The sequence below is a fragment of the Zootoca vivipara genome, chromosome 7 (genome assembly GCF_963506605.1).
Source record: "Zootoca vivipara chromosome 7, rZooViv1.1, whole genome shotgun sequence".
Taxonomy (NCBI): Eukaryota; Metazoa; Chordata; class Lepidosauria; order Squamata; family Lacertidae; genus Zootoca; species Zootoca vivipara.
The window spans coordinates 55583306-55602350 of NC_083282.1; the positions used below are offsets into that span (position 1 = coordinate 55583306).

Sequence of the window (19045 nt, forward strand, 5' to 3'; positions counted from 1 at the left end):
GTGGTTTGAGCTGGTCTTTTAATGTGATGAAATTTTACTCTGGGTTGCTAAGGGTTTATGTTGATTGTCTATATCCACCCTGGGTCTTCATAATGAGGCAGGTTATAGAATAGAGGGCCCAGCATACCCTGTTTCTCCGAAAATAAGACGTAGCCATAAAATAAGCCGTAGCAGGATTTTTAAGCATTCAAGGACTATAAGCCATACCCTAAAAATAAGACATAGTGATAGGCGCAGCAGCAATGCCAGCCGCGGCAGGAGGAGGAGGAAAAAATAAGACATCCCCTGAAAATAAGCCATAGTGCGGGTTTTTTGAGAAAAAATAAATATAAGACAGTGTCTTATTTTTGGAGAAACACGGGAGCTAATCCTTTAATGAAAAGAAATATGTAAGAGGACAGAAGTATTGAAGCATTCATTTGGAACAAGGGTGACTCAAAGATAAGAATTAATTTATCTAAGGATATTTTGATCTGCAATCCAATATCCACCTGTTCCTTCATAGGTAATAAGAAAAAGACAAATCTATTTTAAGAATGCCAAGACAAAGACAAGATAACAGCTAGTCTGATTTATCATGGTCCAGAAACCCTGATGCAGTATGTACTCTGAGAAGTAGCCCGCAGTGTCCCTACTAAGTACTGTGTATCCCCATTTTCTGTCATTCAGCATATACCTAAGCACACTTACTCAGAATCAAGTCCCACTCAGTTCAATGCATCTGCCAAACTTCCTGGCAGAAGCATCCCTCTAACTGGACACATGTAGATTTGTCGTCTTAAGGGAAATAGACCTCAAATTCTTCATGGCTAACAGTCCATAGGGAGATCTATGATAAGTTTACCTGTGAAAAGTTCAGGAGCCATATGGATAGGGGTCCCAACAATACTGCCGGACATCATCGCCTCAGGTTTGCAGAATCCCAGGTCTGTGATTTTAGCTCTACTGTTTTTATCAAGCTGCAAAGGATACAAACTACTCAAACCCAAGCCTCAAGACTTATCAAGAGAGACCAACATGCCATCACTGTAGTACAAGTGTCTTCTACAAACAATCCCAGCTAGCACATTTTAATATATTTGCTGAACCAAGCTGAAATTCATTATCTAGCCCAGCACAAAAGCAATCACCAATTCCTTATTTTGTTTTTTCCTATAATTTTGGGTTACCTGATGCTGTCCTGGAGATTCCTAGCTAACGGCCACAGATACACCTAATCCTTTATGAAACTGTAACAGTGTAAAAGTAGTCCTCTAAACTACCTGCCATCACCACATCTTGTGGAAATGAAAGTCTGAACAGATGAAAGGTGTATTAGCCTTCTGATCATTCAAAGGATCAGAAAAGATAGCTCTTTGTTACTCCAGTCAATTTTACTCTGGTTGAGCTCCCTTTAGATATGCCTCCGTTTTTGATCTTTCCCCTGGGTTTAGGGAAACACAGCTGTGATCAGGTATGGTTGTCTTTTCTTTATAAGGAAATTGGTCCAATCATATGAAAACCTAGATATTCTTGAGCTTCTTGTTCAGCACTTGAGTCTGTCTTTTTGGGCAGTACCATTATCCTTTGGTGTTCTATATACAGCAAAGTATAGGTTTTGTGTTTCACAATGGCAGCGATCACTTTTGCTCGTGCCTCCCCCCCCCCCCCCCGCTTTTGACAAAAGTGCTTCTTACATTTTTAAAAAGTTATAAAGCAGAGATACAATTCCAAGGAATGGTTTTAACAGAGCCATTATTTATGTACTGATGTCTCATTCCATTTTAGCAAAGAGAATGACGCTCGAGGCAAAAAGCTGTCCCTTACCAATACATTTTTAAGTTTGATGTCTCTGTGAACGAGCCCCTGGCTGTGAAGAAATCGAATCCCTTCTACTACATCCAAGGCAATCTGCAATCTTATCTCCAATGTCAACTCAGCCTGAGGGGGAAAAAAGGGGGGGGGAACCTTATTATCAATCCCTTAATCTATGGTTATTAGACAGTGCTTCTTGCCTAAGATGAAGCAGCTCCAACACAACAGATCCTTTAACATTGTTTCTTCCTTAGACAAGCAGGTCAGAGAGTGGTTCTGCTGCTATTGTCTTAATCCATTCTACTGAAGCATACAGCTCTAGTCCCACAATGGTAGCCAGGATCAGATGGTTTCTGTGTGTGTGTGTGTGTGTGTGTGCTCTCTCTCTAATGAAATATATAACAATATAAAAAAAATGCCTTTACAGTTGTACTTGTGATCAGACCATCAACCCTAGATTTTACCTGCTGCTAACCAAAAATAATGTAGGGCTGAGGTTGGGAAGTGAAGAAGAGACCATCTGATGTACCAATTGTCAGCAACAGTGTGAAGGGAGAATAGCTGCCAAAATTTTAAAGCCAAATTGTCAGAACATACTAGAATACTAAACTTATCAACTTGTCTATGGCATTTCACTGCGCAAGGGAGCAGCTTCTGTATTCTCTAGAGACTCCAAGAATGCAGAAGTATATTAGCTTGTAAATTGGGGGGGGGGGCGGAAACCTAGCACAGCCCAAAGAGGACTGAGCATCCTTAGTAGCTTACCGGAGCTATGGAATACTGAAGATGTCATGGTTTGGGAGAGCAGGGGATAACCAGAGAATAGTAGCCACAGTGGCAGTTTGGGTACATGAGTGAACCCCTCCTCACTGCAATACACAGGCCTCAGGAGGCAAAAGGAAATATGCCACTGCCTTTTATAACTCTAAAGTCTTTGCCACCCTGTAATACAGCAATATAGGGCTAACCCAAGTGCTTTAGCACTATATAACACAGTTGGGGAATATTTCAGGTGGGTAGGAAATAAAAAGCCTGCAAAAATCTCACCTCCCACAAGAACCCTAGAGCCTTGCAAGGCTTGTGTTCCATGCTGGCTAGAGGCCTGAAGAGGAGTACTTGTGTTATGAGTAGGGGGATACTCTGCAACTTTTTATTATCTCCACTGATTCAAGTATAATGAAAAGCACACTTGTGCATAGAAATGAAAAGCTACCAGAGATGATCAAATATTTACACTGTCAATTTTCCATTTAATTGTTTTAATTCCTCACCTTTAATCCTGTATAGAGGTCTCTGTGCAATTGTTCCATTATCAGTAGAACAGCAATGCTGGAACCTCCGCCATACCCATAATCTATCACTGATCCATGAAGATCTACCAACCGCTCATGCTTTGGTAAAGATCTGGAGAAAGATGCAGCACAAGAGTCAAGAATAATGGTCTTATGTCTTCTAAGGAGACAAGGCATTTTCCCCCAGTCTCCTCTTCTACAAATACGTACAAGGCACACACCATTATTTCCAAATGACTATTCATGTTAACAGAATAACAGTGCAAGCTAGATATATATGCCACCTACCTCATATAGTGAAACTCAAGTGCAAGGTCATTCCAGTGCTTCTCATCTGGTGGAACAACAGATTTGAGGGCACAAGGGAAGTGGCCCCCCCAGGCATTGCACAAGTACACCACTCCATACTGCCCTCGGCCCAGCTCACGGCCTAGCTTTGGTTTACCTGGAATATAAACACCTGCTTGTCAACTTGTTTTCTCTTTTTATTTTATTTTTAGCCAATTATTTTTTTTACTGATTTCCCGTAATTTTTATTGTCAACGTGTTTTCTATGTCCCTCCCCAGTAGCATGTATTCCTCGGGATTCATTCCCTCAGTGTGTCTGGAACAGTACAGAACAAGTCTCATCGTTTCGTAAGTCATCAATAAAATGAGATGTGCAGACAAGGCACTGCTCACCATGTAACAAAACGTCCTGTAAGGACCTGCTTTCCAGTGAGAGGCGGGCAAGCCGAGGGGCATGGTCTTTTCGCACCTTCAACCAAAGATCTTCTGTCTTCTCCAGCCTGCCTGAGTGGCCAGCCTCTAGCTAACAAAACATAAGGCCAAATTAACAAGGTCTTGAAGTCCTGCAGGTCACACCTAGAATTGAATTTCCAAAACCTGCTCCCCTATTTTTCCTCTTTGCTAAAGAAGGAAACAGGTTCTCAGTTTAAAATGTTTGTTTCATAGAATATTCATTTCCATGGATTACAGAATCACAGAATTCTAGAGCCGGAAGGGACCACAAGGGGAATCTAGTCCAACCCCCCCCTGCAGTGCAGGAATCTTTTTGCCCCAAACACCTGCATATTCAATGTGATCATAGCCCATAGAGAATGTGCTAGGACATATTCTCTTTCTAAGCTGCTCTTCTGGGGAAAAAGGCATATAACAATTTTTTCTTTGTGGAAAAAAACCTCTCTGAACTACATGGGTGGAATGCTGTGATAAATGTTCCCTTTGTGAAGCCTTTCAGCTAGTTAATAATAATAAATAAATAAATAGATAAATAAATAATAATAATTTATTTGTACCCCGCCCATCTGGCTGAGTCTCCCCAGCCACTCTGGGCAGCTCCCAATCGAATATTAAAACAATACAGCATTAGCACAATTACAAAAGTAATTGCTAGATGAAACAATTTCCCCTCTCCTCTTCCCACACACTGTTCTGTGGGTTCCCCCAACCCTACAGAACCAATTTCAGAGGGTGTAAGGATGCACAGGAGGATTGGGGAGGAAATCCTTATCACACTGGTGGAAGCCGTTATTTAAAGAGCTCATTAGGAGAATCCTGCCCTAAGATTTTCAGATCACATTTGAGTATGAACTTTTGGAAGGGACCACATCTAGTCTAACCCCTTGCAATCTTTTGCCCAACACGGAGCTTGAACTCACAACCCTGAGATTAAGAATCTCATGCTCTACCAACTGAGCTATTCACAGCCCTTGTGTTGCCTCATTAGTTTAGCAAAACTATATAAAAAGATGCAGTTTCCCATCAACAGAGGTTCATAGTACCTAGGAAAGCAGAGAAAAGGCAGCACTCTCAACTTCCCCATAGGTTTCAGAGACAAATACTATGGCTGGATCACTTAGTTCTTTAAACATGACACCACACAGCCAAAAAAGGCACATTCTCAGGCACTTTTGTGAGTTGGAGAATGAACCCTACTGTGTGGTGTCACTTTCATCTCTATCACCAGTAAAATGCCCCTAGAAGAAGCAATTGCAATAATGACCCGATGGTCCTCTAGTCCCATAGAACACGAACTGCTAGTGCTTTTGTAGCCATTTTTGTCAGTCTTAAAAAGTCAGAAGAAACAGCAGAGCACCTGTGTGGCTTTTTTTTTAGTGACAAGGAGTAGAGAGAGGATAGGCAGGCAATTGTCAATTATTTGAAAAATGGTTAAGTTTCATCTAAAGAGAACTGCGATGAATAACAATCCAACTGACCTGTCGCAAAGAAGCTGCAAAAGCATCATGAGAAATGTATAGCCTTGTTCGGAACTGGCTACAGATGCTCTTGGCCAGCCTTGATGCGCTGAGACTCTCAATGGCATCCTGAGCTACTTTCCTTTTCCACTCTGTGGTGATAGCTGGTGGGCTCACCCAAGTAATCCGCTGTATTATCTGAATAAGACACATGTCTCATTGTAAAAACTCAAGCATTAAAAAGTCTACTTTCAGTTTCACCTGCTCAAGGTAGGGCACGTGATGGTGTTTCTTCTCCCCCCAGCAGCTTGCCATGTGCCCCCCAAACTTTCACAAGACCCTCAGGAGCACATTTCAGCCGAGATGTGGGAGAAGAATAGAAACAGCACACCCAGTTGTGTAAGTAAATTTCTGCTATGCAAGCAGGTAGACATCGGTAGATGTCACCCACCATACTGGCCAAATAAAAAGAAAATCAGAATAATAGGGAATAAGCATATGAAAATACAAGCTGTTTGTTTGCAACTGTGGTATGGGTATGTGGGTGGTATTGCAGCATTTTTACCACATTCTTCAGCTGAAAATGCTCCCAAAGCCACTGACATTCAGTCAGTTTAAACAGGATGGCCTGCAGGTTTATAAAAACAAACCAACATCCACACAAAAACACAGCATACAAGGAAAAAGGAATAGGAAGGGAGGAGGAAAAAAGCAAAATCATATGCCAATTCTTAAACAGTAGTTCTTGTAATGACCAACTAGAATGGAGATTCTTTATGGAGCTGGTCTTTCAGCAGAACTGATAGAATAAGCCCTGCTTCCCATCTCCCCTATCAAGACAGCTTGCTGGAATGGCTGAGAGAGACTCAAAGGATCATACAAAGGTAGATCTACCAAAGATAAGGTCTCATTACAGTTACTAGGAGAGAGCTTTTACTAGAAGAATATTTAATACCTGCTTGATTTGTTCCCATAGCATTCTAGATACTGTTGAACCAGAGTGAAAGGTGATCTCAACATTGTAGGCTGCATTCAGTATCTATAAGCAGAAAATATATTAAATAAGCCACTAAAAACTGAAGGAGTTGCTTATTCAGTAGATTAAGCAAACAAGTATAATACCCTAAAAGCAAGTGTCTTCTCATTTGTAATCTGGAAGAATTGCAATGAGCTGAAATGCTTTCCTTAAATTACAACTTAAAGCAGAAATCTGTTTGGCACCATAACACAAAAGATATCAAATTCTTTTACCAATTCCCCTTGTCACCACTGATTACAGGCTACAGCCAACATTCTAGAAACTGATCTGCAATGCCAGTTCAGTAATTCTGTGTTACTTTTACCTGCTTTAGATAGTTGCTTGTGATATGTACTGTAATATCTTGCTGAGATTTCTCCAGACTCTTCAGACATCTTTCCAGAGTTCCCACAAAGCTCTCCCGCAGATAGTCCACAGAATTTATCAACTTGTTGGCAACTGCTTGGTTTAACCGTGAAATTATCAGTTCTTGTATTTGCTTAATGCAGCATTTAACATCTCTGGAACTAATAGGCTCTCCGTTCTCAGGAACTATAATATCTAGAGGGAACAGAAGGAAATCCAAGATTGAAAAGAAGCCTAATTTCACAATTCCAGCATATTAGCAGCCACCCAGAACTAGTGTAAAGTAAATTTAGTGACTAAAGTGCAATGAAAGCCTTATTAGTTGGACTGGATTGGTTCTGAAACAGTGCAATAAATTAATCACTTTGACCCCTTGATGTCAATGGGAAGCTAAGCACTGGCTTAAATCTTTCCAATTTAGTTCAGTGTGACAAGATGTGATCTTATACCATGTACCTGGGAGTAAGCCCCACTGAATGCAATGGGATTCACCACTGAGTAGAAATATATAAAATTGTGCTGTTTTAAGTGTTTATACCCAGATAGGGTCACACTTTCGATTACAGTTATAAAACAGTATTCAAGAGATGTTTACAAGCTTTCAACACAGTCAGATCTTGTTCACTTGGATACAAATATCTGCAAAGTTTGACATTTTACCTAAACACATTACGCCACTATGCTGACATTCTTTACAGATTATGAAAAAAAATCTGATGAAGAATTTTACTGTACAACAGCTTGTTCAGAGTTGAACTGCATGCACGCAGCAGGTGAAAGAAGTTGAAAGCTGAGGTAGCTGACCCACGGCCTCCAGTTCTTGTTAGACTAAACCCCCCTCATCGTCTCTGAACACTTGGCATGCTGACTGATACTGATAGGAGTTGGAGTCCAACATCATTTTTAACACGTTTGGTTTTTCTGGAATTTACCTTTGAATTCCATATTAGCAGCATCTTCCAGCAGTTCTTCTTTCATGTTATTGAGAGTCTCAATGATCATGTCCTTCATCTCCTCTTGTTTGCGGTTGGCTATGAGCATCAGAGATTCATACAGCTCGTTCTCTTTTTTCCGTGTGTACTCTAGGCGCTTTGGAGTGATCTGAAGGTCTCGTTGCATGTCAAAGGCCTGGTTGATGAAAATGTCCAGGCAACGGCAGTGCACTAGGTTCAAGACGGTCGCTGCATCCACCAAGCGCTGCTGCAGCACCTGTCTGGAGAAAGTGCTAAGCAGACGGATCTTATCCGATTGTTCCACCAGCATGCTCTGGGCTTTGGCATCAGAGCTGGGAGCTCCACAGCTGCAATGGTTCGTACTAAGGTAGCCTAAATCAAGCAGCTGCCGGTAAAGGGACGACTTTTCATTCTCTGCATTCTGAGGGGATATCAGTTCAGCACCCAAATTTGGCACTTTGAAAAAGAAGACCGGCAGAGAGAACTTCTCTTTCATCTCCTGCAGTTCATTCACATCCAGCGTGGAAAGTTCTGCCTCACTGATAGCAAACGTGATGACTGGAAGGAAATGGTTCACGAATTCTCCCAAAGTGACTTCGGCTGACTGGAATCCCCGACAAGGAGCTACCACAATGTCCACTTCCTATAGGCAGCAAAAGCAATAGGATTTTAACATTAAGGCTGTAGCAACCCAAGCTTTGCAGCTGACACTCCACCCATTCTTCATCTACAACAAGGAACCTCCCCTACCTGCATTCAAGTGGAATTGGAGAAAGACGCAAACCACTTCAGTCCCTGGACCCCTGGGAGTCTGCATAACCTACGCAGGTGGTCTGTGGCACCATTCACATAACAAAAACTACCACATAGATATCAAAACTTTCAAAAGTAGGGGGTGTGTCCATGGCTTGGCTTTTGAAAAACAGGGTCCACAGTACTTAGCCAACCGGGAACCACTGCCTAGAAGGCTATCCAGCGAAGCAACTGATCAGTGTTCTATACTTTCAGTGTGCCAGATAGTTATGCCTAGATTGAGGCCATAAACCTGCATATAGTCTACAACTCTACCCCACTTCAGACTGCAGGATACAGATTCATAATGGAAGGCTTTTCCGCAATACATTCTCCCAAACATCTACTTTTCTAAACAGAGGGAAGTTTCTGTATAGAGAAGCATCAGTCTAAGCAGTCATATGGTTATGGAAATTTAACTAGGCAGATGATGTGGTAAAGCCAAGAGAAAAATTAAGAGGTAATTAAGTGAGAATTAGGCCTTAGTCCCTCCTTGAATTCAATCACTTGCCAAGTCCATAACTTTTGAAATCCCCTCCAATGATTCCTGTTCAATTAAGCTCTTTACACCAGGCATTTGATATTCTGGAAATTGCCTTGTGCTCCTTTGATGAATATATTTTTTATAAGTACATGAACAGTTAAATGATGTAATAGCTTCTGAGATACCCTTCCTGAGTCAGTTAATATCTGCTTGAGCTTTAGATATACAGTATTATTTCACACCAGACACAGCAATTCATTATACACAATCCCAGGCACAGTCAGCACCTCCAATATGCTTCCCAGAAGAAACCAGGAGCATGTTAGGTATTTTTCTAGCTTGTCACAGCGTCTAATCTGAAGTATTTTCAAATTTCTGGATAGAGGGCCAAGTAATAATAGATGTTAAAAAATAAGTTCTACGCTAAGAGTTATACACAAATTGTCAGTTATGGCCAAGTGTCCATAAGTACGCATTTGTACAAAATTGACATCTTTGTGCCCTGAACGTCCTTCTGAGGGAACTGCTGCTTCAAATAGCATCATCACTTCTTAGGCCAGCCTGGCAGCCATAAATTATCATTATGGAAACTTAACTAGGCAGATGAATTGGTAATGGCATAAGGAAAATCAAGAGGCATGTTAGAGGGAAAGTTGTTTTAAGCACTCATGGGGTCTGGCACATTAATCTTTTCAATATCAATTAAACAGCCAATGTTTAGATTCCCACAGAAAACCCCCAAAGCTGTAGCCAAGGCATGAGCGAGATCTGTCAACAGCTGACAGAGCAATTATGATAAAAGTTATAAAGCCACTACTAATTCACTACTAGGCTTAATTTAAAAAAAAAAATCCTAGCAAGTTTCAGCTATTCCATGTATCACTAGATCCTCCCAAATTCCCTTTCTGTTACTCCCAAAACAAACATTTAACATCGGTTTGCCTGTTATGACTGTCATGGGACTCCCAAGCATGGAAACACAAAAACTGATGTGGTCAGACAAGAGTGCAAGTTAAAAGAGTAAAATTGGATGTGCAAATCAACATTCAGCATGCAAGATGACTCATGCTGATGGCAGTAAACAAAGGAGGAAACCAATGCTGTCTCTAGGAGACATAAAGGAGGGAAAAGTTAGAAAAGATATGTCTCAACTAATAAGAACAACTAATCTTGCTTAGGCAACAGTTAATGCCTTGCTGCTGGGTATTTTTCTGCTAGATAGCCTTTATCTGCGATTTCCTTCTAATGTCTGCATCTCCTCACAGAAGGCACCAGAGATGTTATGCAAGAAGGTTCACCTTTAACAATAAACCCTCCAAGCTGGAAGCTCTTATTTGCAACAGACCTCTTTGATTCTCTTCATTTCACTAAAGGGAAGTACGTCAATAATTGTATTTGAACATGATTTCAAGGAAATGTATCAAATTCAATACAGTATGCACATTAAGTGACTTTTTTTAAAAAAAACATTCAATGTTTAGGCATGCAGCAGTGGCTTCAGAGGAAAATAATCATCTCTAGGGCTACAACGCTTAATAGATTAAAAAATAATCAGAGACTGAATCAAAGATGCCTGATTAATCAAGCAGATTTATATTTAAACACAATGTCTATAGAGCAGCATTCAATTAGCTCATTCTGTAAGTGCACAATTTTCTCCTTGCTCAATTGAACTTCTCTTTCCCCTTCCTGCATGTGCCCTGCTAAGCAATTCCGTTCTGCAGGAATGGAGAAACCCCTACAGATTTAGAGGGCACACAGAAGGTAGCTGTTGAGTCAAATGCCCCCAAATTGTTAAAATAATAATAATCATCTTGAGCTTTAATTCAGAGCTAAAACCTTTGACAGACTTGAAGATAAAACATGCAATCCTGGTAGTCTGATTCTCTTTAAAGCAAAATGTTCAAAAGTCCATCATTACGTTTTGGTCTTGATGCCTGACAAACGTAATTTCCTTAGTGCAATGTTTCAATCATTTCATCCTACTCTAGATAGGTCAGCCTTACTTCATGATTCCATGCCCATGACATTCTTCCTGTATGCATGAATCTCTCATACATCTTTGTCACATGTATACATATTTAGAAACAGCAGCTGGATAGTCAGCCTCCCAATAGTTGATTGGTCAGTCCACAACACATAATAGGCAAGGAAGAGTCCAATTTCTATCGACTGGGTAAAACTAGTTCCTTCCTCTTCCAAGAGAATTCAATGTATGCATGGATGTTCAGAGACCAAGCTAATACTCAGCTGGTTTCACTCTGCTGAGTGCTGAAAAGAGGCAAACGAGAGAGGAAGACAGGGCTATTCTGAAACAGTAGAAATGTATGCTGTGCAACTAACACATGGACAGGAGAAGGCACAAGGCTCGGCCTATAGTAAAACAAAAAGTGCCTGGGGTTGAGGCTTGGCTTTTGCATCTTGAAGCAGCACACAGCAAAGGCCATAAGAAGAGAACACAGAAAGTGCAGTGTGTTTGCTCTCATTCCATTTTCTCTTGTAATTTACTTATTCTCCTTATTCCATGTAAGCTTTTGAAGCTTTCCTTTGAGTCAAAACTTTCTATTAATCGGGTCCTGCATTCTTAAGGAGTAAGAAACGGATCTGGCCAGCTGACGTACAAGTGGGTATCCCAACTCACCATAGGAGCAATGATCCATTCCAGTTCTTTGCAGATATCCTGAAAAGGTTCTGGAGAAGAACATAGAACATCAGGCTTCAGAGGAGCTTTTTTTCTGTCCCAGGGTGGGTGGGATCAGAAACTAAAAGCCTAGTGGATGGCAGGTCAAAACTAGTTTGGAGGAAAAGCAGGGCAATGAAGGGCTATCCGAGAGAATCACATTTTCCTACATGGAAGGACACATCAGTGATTCCTTGGATGAATTTATATGAATTACATAATGAAACCCCACAAATATTAATGCATTAGAAGCTAAATGTTGCATAATTATATTGGGTCTTAAGCAAGCCCACACAGAGCTTGTCTGAGGCCCAGGACAGGAGTCTTGTTAGAATAAAGCTATGAACTCAAACAAAAAAAGCACCCGGTCCTTGGTGGGGAGGGCCTGGCCAGCTTAGGCCCCTGAGGCCCAGGGCAAGTGAAGCTGGCTGCCCCCCACTCTGCACAGGCCTGGTCTTAAGTATGCCCTTGGCTTATTTTCTATTAAGAAAATCAGGTGTAACAAAATTATCAGGGAGCTAATGGTAAAAAATAAGTTACTGTAACTAGAAGTTAAGGAAACTCCCATCCATTTTATATATTATTCTGTAATTTATTCCAAAGAAATGCAGGTCTTTGAAATTATACCTAATGGAAAAAGAATGCACTACTATTAAATATATTTTCAAAACATGAAAATAGCTCTTAGGGTGATTTGCAAGTATAATAACCACAATTTCCTTTTTTCTAATAATATTTTCTTGCTGGAAAGGTGTTAGAATCTGTAAATTGTCCAGAAAGTGAACAACATGTGAAGGCTTGCTTGCTGGAAGGATTGAAAAAGGCCTACTTCGAGTTGTCAAGACTTTTTAAAATAAGGTTGAACAAAGACAGATGAAACAAGCAACAAATTTGAAGCTTTAAAAAGGCAACAGGAATATACAGCTAGTGGCTTTAATACATATTGCCTCTAATCTACATATTATTTGCCCACAACAGTCACACATAACAAATGGTCCTAGACAGGGATGCATACCTACATTTGAATCATTGATGTATTAAAAAAGAAACTGCTTCAAACTACTGTATGGGCTTATCCTGCTAGATCGGCATACATTCATCAAAAGGTTTTAAGGAGAAGAATTTCAAGACGGTTTATATATGATAAATGATAAAAAGGAAAAAGGAAGCACTTCATAAAATACTTGAGTGGCTCTAAAAGCAGACATTCACATATGGCAGGAATGGCTAATTACCGGTAACAAAATGTTTTTTAAAAAAATGTGTTACAATAATGAGATACAGAATGCAGTGTTTCCTATGAATGTAAAATATTCCCAATTGTGGATAATGTTTTGTGCTCCCAGACAGGATGTTGGTCTTGAACTTAAGAGTTAGAACAGAAGTAGCTGCTGAAATGAGATATGTGCAACACTAGATGCAGACAGGGAGGTAACTTTCTTTTACACAGATAAGGGAAAAACCATTCTAAAACAACTGGGAGCAGCTCGCTGAATAAAGAGATAGAAGCAGAACGAAAATTCAGATATTGTACTATGAAACTGACATAACTTCTGAAAAGCAGTTTAGTATTGCCACTTGGATGCCAACTAGTTAATATGAACAGAAACAAAAGCTTAAGTTTATAACAGAGATGCATATATCAATGGGGAAATAATTCTTAAATACAGAAATATGAGTGGGATGTGCAACAAAAAACTGTTCCATATCCTCAGCTCCTAAAAGGATTCCAGAAAACCTGGAGTGGGGGACAGAGAGACGACGAGAGACAAATTAAAGAGGACACCTTTTGTCTCTCCACCCTAATGAAACTTTTCCCTAATGTTCAAGTGCTTTATTGATTCCCCTCCAGAATCTACACCTCCAGGACACAAGTTGTTGTTAGGGGCTTGAGCAGGCCAATCCACCTCTCCCCAGTTTTCTTCTCACCTCCTACTCCAACTACACACATTTACTCTCAGCATCTCCTGGCTCCTAGAGGCCACTGAACATACCTCAGTACTTCAGCTATTTTAGTTTCACCCCTCAATTTATAAACTAGTATGTCTGCATACCAGGGGCATCAGAGGCATTCAGTAATCACTACTGTACAGTAATGTGGGCTGTTCCATTCCTCTACCAAACTGATAGGGACAGTGCTACTAAATATAGCATTAAAAAGAATGAAGCCTCTATACATTTAGATCATATCAGTATGATCGTTAAATACAAAACTAACGCAGCAAAATAAAAATTAGGACAAAAATGAAGTCAGCAGACTAGTACGCCAACAAAACTTGGGATGTTTTAACTATGTATGGATTGGACTGGTCCTGCAAAATCACCTCCTTTGAAAGCACTGGATTCTGTTGTAGTACCTTTTAAATATTTTAAATTTTTTGCTAGCTTTCTTATTTGCTACTCATACTGGGCTTCCTCCCCCCCCCAAAAAAAGGAACTTACCATACTATTGGTAAAGTTAGATTCCCCACATGCAGCAGAATTAACTGAAATGAAGGAAGGGCTGGAGCCACCTAGTTCCTACAGATGTGAGAGAATCCTGACACAATAACTTTTATAAGTTCTTTCACTGATAATGGATTTAACAGTCTGATAATTAATTTTAAGGAATTGCTGTTGTGTTGTTTTATTTTCTTAATTCTGGTATGTTTGGTACTGGTAATATATAATAGTTGTTTCTCTTCAAACCAGATTTGAAATTATAGAATTTGACAATAAATTATATTAATTTTACAACGTGCGTTATTATCCTGAAGACCAAGACTGAAAGCTATCCAAATTTAAGTTGTTCATTTCCTTTACCTAGTTAGATGCCTCCTGCACATTGCAAATCTCTCTATGAGTAAGGTCTAACACAGTTCTCAATAAATATGCCTAGAATATATTGATATTTTCAGAGGAGAAAGTTAAGATACAACATTGTTATGATGGGGTTCAACTTATGTTCAGGTTTAAGTTATTTTATCTTTTATTTAAGACTTAACCGTCACTCTCCACGGCAGTTTTCAGTGTATTCTAAGGCCACACTAAATTTCAATAGACTTAATTCAGACTCAAAATGTTGGCTCATGGTGGTCAATAAAATGTGTAAAAAACTAATTGCACAAGTGGATAAAGGAATGTTAGTATTATTTCTATTTATGAATAACTTTATAGGTGCCCCTGTTAAAAACAATATTTCCATCTTCTGTCACACTTTCTATCAGATCACATCATATTTGATTAAAGAATACACTGTGAAAGATAGGCTATGTACGCCACACAACAAACAGAATCTTTAACTATCAAACCCTCTTCTTCTCAATGCAAGAGAATCTGCCTGACAAACCGCCAGCCATCTTTTTGCATCTGATGAATGAGGCGTTTGTTTACAAAGGTCAATTTCTCAGTTCGTTAAGATTTGGAGGCTTCCATAAAGCTGCCACTTATATCGTAAAGTGGAGTCTGGGATAGGTATTCTGGCCTGCCTGACATAATTACTGCAATTGTATGGTGTGCAAATTTTATTTTGGAACCTGCAGTTAGTCCACCTGGTATGGATTTTAACTTCCTGTGTCACACAGAGGGGATGGCTGTGTATAATTCTATCTAGACAGCTTTTCCTTTCTAGAGCTCCCAACAAAGTGAATTAGCATTTAAATTCCTGTGCAGATGTGTCCCTTATTGGCAGCCATTAAATACTACAGTAGAAACGGAACCAATTTCCTATAGCATTTCTACTTATTCTGCCTGGTGCCATTATTCTACATAGTAGGACAATAGGATTTATTTCAAAACTGTCATTGGTTTTAAAGCAATTCATTTCATTAGAAACTCCTTAATTTCAACATTTATCCAAACTTTTAAACGTGAACAAGGCACCAGTGTTGCCCTCAAACTACAGCAGAGGAGGATCGGTGGTAAAGGACCCAAGCAAACTGTGGTAGATATGGAGCCTAAGGTGGGAGACAGCACAATATGTTAGAATGTACGACTTATTTACTGGCACACAATTTCCAACTCACTATTTCCATGCTTTTAAAGCAAAGATGGATTTGCAAAAGCCCCAATGCTTCCTTCAATTGACTTTTTAAAAATGTGGATTATGCCCGTTTTAAAAATTTATACCATGCCTCTCCTTGTGGTGGAAGTATTTCTTTGTTACCACTCACTGAAGCTTACTAATTATGAAATAGGAAGATCCCTCCCTGTGATTAGATATGCAGTTTTCACATATAAGATCTAAATGTTAACTTTCCCTGTTTAAAATTTCCATTTGTAAGAAGGAGTTTTTCTCCTACACAAAACAGCGGAAACAGTCTTGATTGCCACTCCTTACAAATTAATCCGAGTGGCTGTTTTCATCTGATTTGTCCTAGATATATCTGGAGCCTAACAAAGAAATCTTTGTCACTGGTTTGCAAAATTTATGAGAGATATGAGCTGCCCTGTGTTAGCTGACCTATTTTAAAAAAAGAGCAAGACAGACATATTCAGTTGAAGTACACAAAACCAAACTCAACACGCGGGGCATACATTCACAAACATTCAGAACAAAGTTATACTCAGGAACAGACAGGCTGGCAAACCCTCGAGGGGTAGTGGTATTGTGAACATGACTCACACAGGAGGCAAGAATCCCAAGTAAAAGGAACCCTTTCAAACACTACCTACCCTACACTTGCCCTGAGCTACAGAATGTGCTAGTCAAGTGTTTTGACTTTGAAGTGAAGGGATGGAGAGAAGGGAACATAGTATCAATTCTACTTAGTTTTAGAACAGGGGTCGGCAATGTTTATCTTGCCTGGGCCAGATTGGTCCCGTGAAGATCCCTCCATGGGCTGGATCGCATGCACAGACACGATTTTCGGCATTTGCGTCTGCACAGATGCGATTTCTGGCACTGCGGAAGCGAGACCCCGCGTCGCGCTGTGCCGGTTTAGCGCAGTGCGCGAGTGGGCAACTTGGTTCAGGGGCGGCACGTGAGTCGGTCAAGCGACCTCCGTGGGCCACTTCCGGCCCATGGGCCTTAGGTTGCTGACCTCGTTTTAGGAGGACTCCTTAATGCTAATTACAACAATTCAAGAACATTTTTGGGTGACGACAAGGGTAACTATTTAGGCAGAAAGGCCCTTCTCTGAGTTCAATCTGCATGTCTGCCCCTTCTTCAGGGTATCTGGCTGTGCATGGGGTGGCCCTACTTGATGCTTCCTAGATGGAGGACAGAGGAGCATAAACCATCAGCACTTATTTCACTGGCACATATGACTGTCATTTCAGATTAAAAGCCCGGAGGAAGCTGGGTTCAACACACAGGCCAACATGCCACTGTAAGCACTGCTTTATTACCATGTCTGTCTACACCCTCAGATTATTTTCAGAAATCTAAGCAAGTCTATGCAATCACAGGTCCGGCACCTGGGCTGCAGGAAAAGCAAATGAGTATGGGCAAAACCAGCAGTCACTGCTGCAAACTGCACCCTCCGCCCCTCAATCTTCCACAGCAGCAGCCAGACTTCAAACAAGAACCACTGGGTTGAGGCAGAACATGTGGTATCCGCCCTCAGAAGTCTTTAGGAATGCAGACAAACTCCGTTCTAGTTCTAGGGCTCCTCTAGTTTTTATGTAGAATTCACTCAACTAAACGTAGGTGCAAAATATTCATTAAAATGCTTCATGCCAACGCTCCTTTTCTCATTAAGTTTAAACATGACAGGGCAAGTACATACTGGATCTCACCAGTACCTGTAATAAAGTGTGATTCAATGTAACCTCCAGCTCTGCAATCTGGTGTGCGAGATCTTCATTATCGCAGTGGATTTCTAAGTCCTCTTCTGGTATCGTTTCCCATCTGCCTTGATGAGCTGCCAAGTTGTGAACCAATTCATACTGTCCTGGAAGAGCCAAACTAATCCGTGTTTGTCTTCCATGTGTGAAGCGAATTCGACGCCTCTTACAGTTCTCCTCACTGCTAACTTTGGAGGTCGGTAGCAGTCTCTCACCCAAAAGCATGTTGACTAACTGACATTTGGCATTGCAGTTCTGACCAAAGATTAAAAGGCATGGGTGACAGCTTACTGTCAGCTGGAGGTACTCCTCTTCACGCCGGGGAAAGGCAATAGAGCTCAGCTGCCCTAAAAAAGGCAAAAAAAAGAATTGATTAGCAATTATATGATGAAGTGACCTATGGAGCTTCAAAAGGGATTCTATACCTCTATGTCAGTACAGAATGAGACATTCCAAACTCTGACTTGAAAAATATTTTTGCACAGGGGTAGGCAGCTAAGCTATCACAAAGAGGACTGAATATGGAGCAATGGTCACTCATTCCAGGAACCAAGTTTACCTTCTTCCCACATTCCCAGCCCAGATGACATTTTAGGCAACAGGGACAGAAGAAGCAATGCAGTTAGTCACCAAGAATCAGAAGCCTTTAATTTGCAACATGGCAGGAATAAGTTCAGCAAGTATCCATTCCACAGATGGCTTTTTAAAAGAAGTACTGCTTACCCATAATAACCCAGGTGGTCTGCCTTATAATAATCAGAAAATTGTAGAATAAGATATCACTGAAAACCTGCCTAGACTTTATCTCCATTTGTGACACACAAGTAGGTGTCTATGAATTCTAGTGTTTACTTGTCCAACACAGACAGCTCACCTTTGTATATCACTGTCTCATTATATTCCTCAAAGATGCCAAAAATAATTTTAAAAATCCAGTGGTCTCTCATTTCCATCCTAAAGGGTATTAATGACTAGAGCCTTACACGTTTAAGCACAGACCCTTTTAGAAAGCTTGAAGTTCTCATATTTTACTACTATTAATTGTTGACCACTTAACTCAGGTGTTTGAAACCTTGGGATTTCTGAATATTGCATAACTATAACTCTCATAATCCTTGGCCGCTGGGCATGTTTGCTGGGGCTGATGGGAATAGTAGCTGAGCAACACCTAGTGGCATCAAAGGTTCCCTATGCCCAATTTGACTAATAAATAGTGCCCAATGTGCTTTTTTTCCTTCTTCCTCCCTCCTAATCCCTTTTTCTTAGCCCTTTAGACTAAGTTTAAGGGCAAGGTCAGTCTTACCATTAGAATTGATAAAGCTGCTCTGGAAGCATTTTTAGCTGAAGAGTGGGATAAAAGTGTTTTCAGTATTTAAATTTAAGGAGCAACCCTATGCTCCCTGGGAGTGGCTGAGCAGCCATAGTAGCCTGCAGAACTCCATCTCCGGAGTTCCCTGATGTAGCAAAAGAAAGCTCCACCACAGTTGATGAACTACCAGCAGTCCATGGGTCTTCGGGATCCTAAGGCCCATTATTACTCCAGTATGCTCAACGGGTCCCAAAACTATACCAGCCCTGGAGATAGCATGGTTAATTCCCTCTCATTTCAGTCACAGCAGGTAGGTATGAGGAGAAAAGCTAGGAGGGAAAACAGGAAAAGCCGCCGTCCCCATGCCCTGTCCTCGTTTCAAGTAGCCAGCAG

At 40.6% G+C, this 19045-nt stretch overlaps 1 protein-coding gene across 3 annotated transcripts in view; it reads right to left on the reverse strand.

Annotated features, from left to right (window-relative positions):
* The window catches only part of DSTYK (dual serine/threonine and tyrosine protein kinase), a 35591-nt gene that overhangs the window by 7500 nt on the left and 9046 nt on the right, over window positions 1-19045 (reverse strand). For all 3 annotated transcript variants that reach the window (XM_035121531.2, XM_060277092.1, XM_060277093.1), the window contains exons 2-11: window positions 17302-17690; window positions 7601-8264; window positions 6628-6863; window positions 6240-6323; window positions 5306-5482; window positions 3768-3897; window positions 3375-3531; window positions 3066-3198; window positions 1807-1920; window positions 845-959 (exon numbers count right to left, since the gene is read on the reverse strand). In XM_035121531.2, the coding sequence (XP_034977422.2) occupies window positions 845-959; window positions 1807-1920; window positions 3066-3198; window positions 3375-3531; window positions 3768-3897; window positions 5306-5482; window positions 6240-6323; window positions 6628-6863; window positions 7601-8264; window positions 17302-17690 (2199 nt within the window). The remainder of the gene's footprint in view (window positions 1-844; window positions 960-1806; window positions 1921-3065; window positions 3199-3374; window positions 3532-3767; window positions 3898-5305; window positions 5483-6239; window positions 6324-6627; window positions 6864-7600; window positions 8265-17301; window positions 17691-19045) is intronic.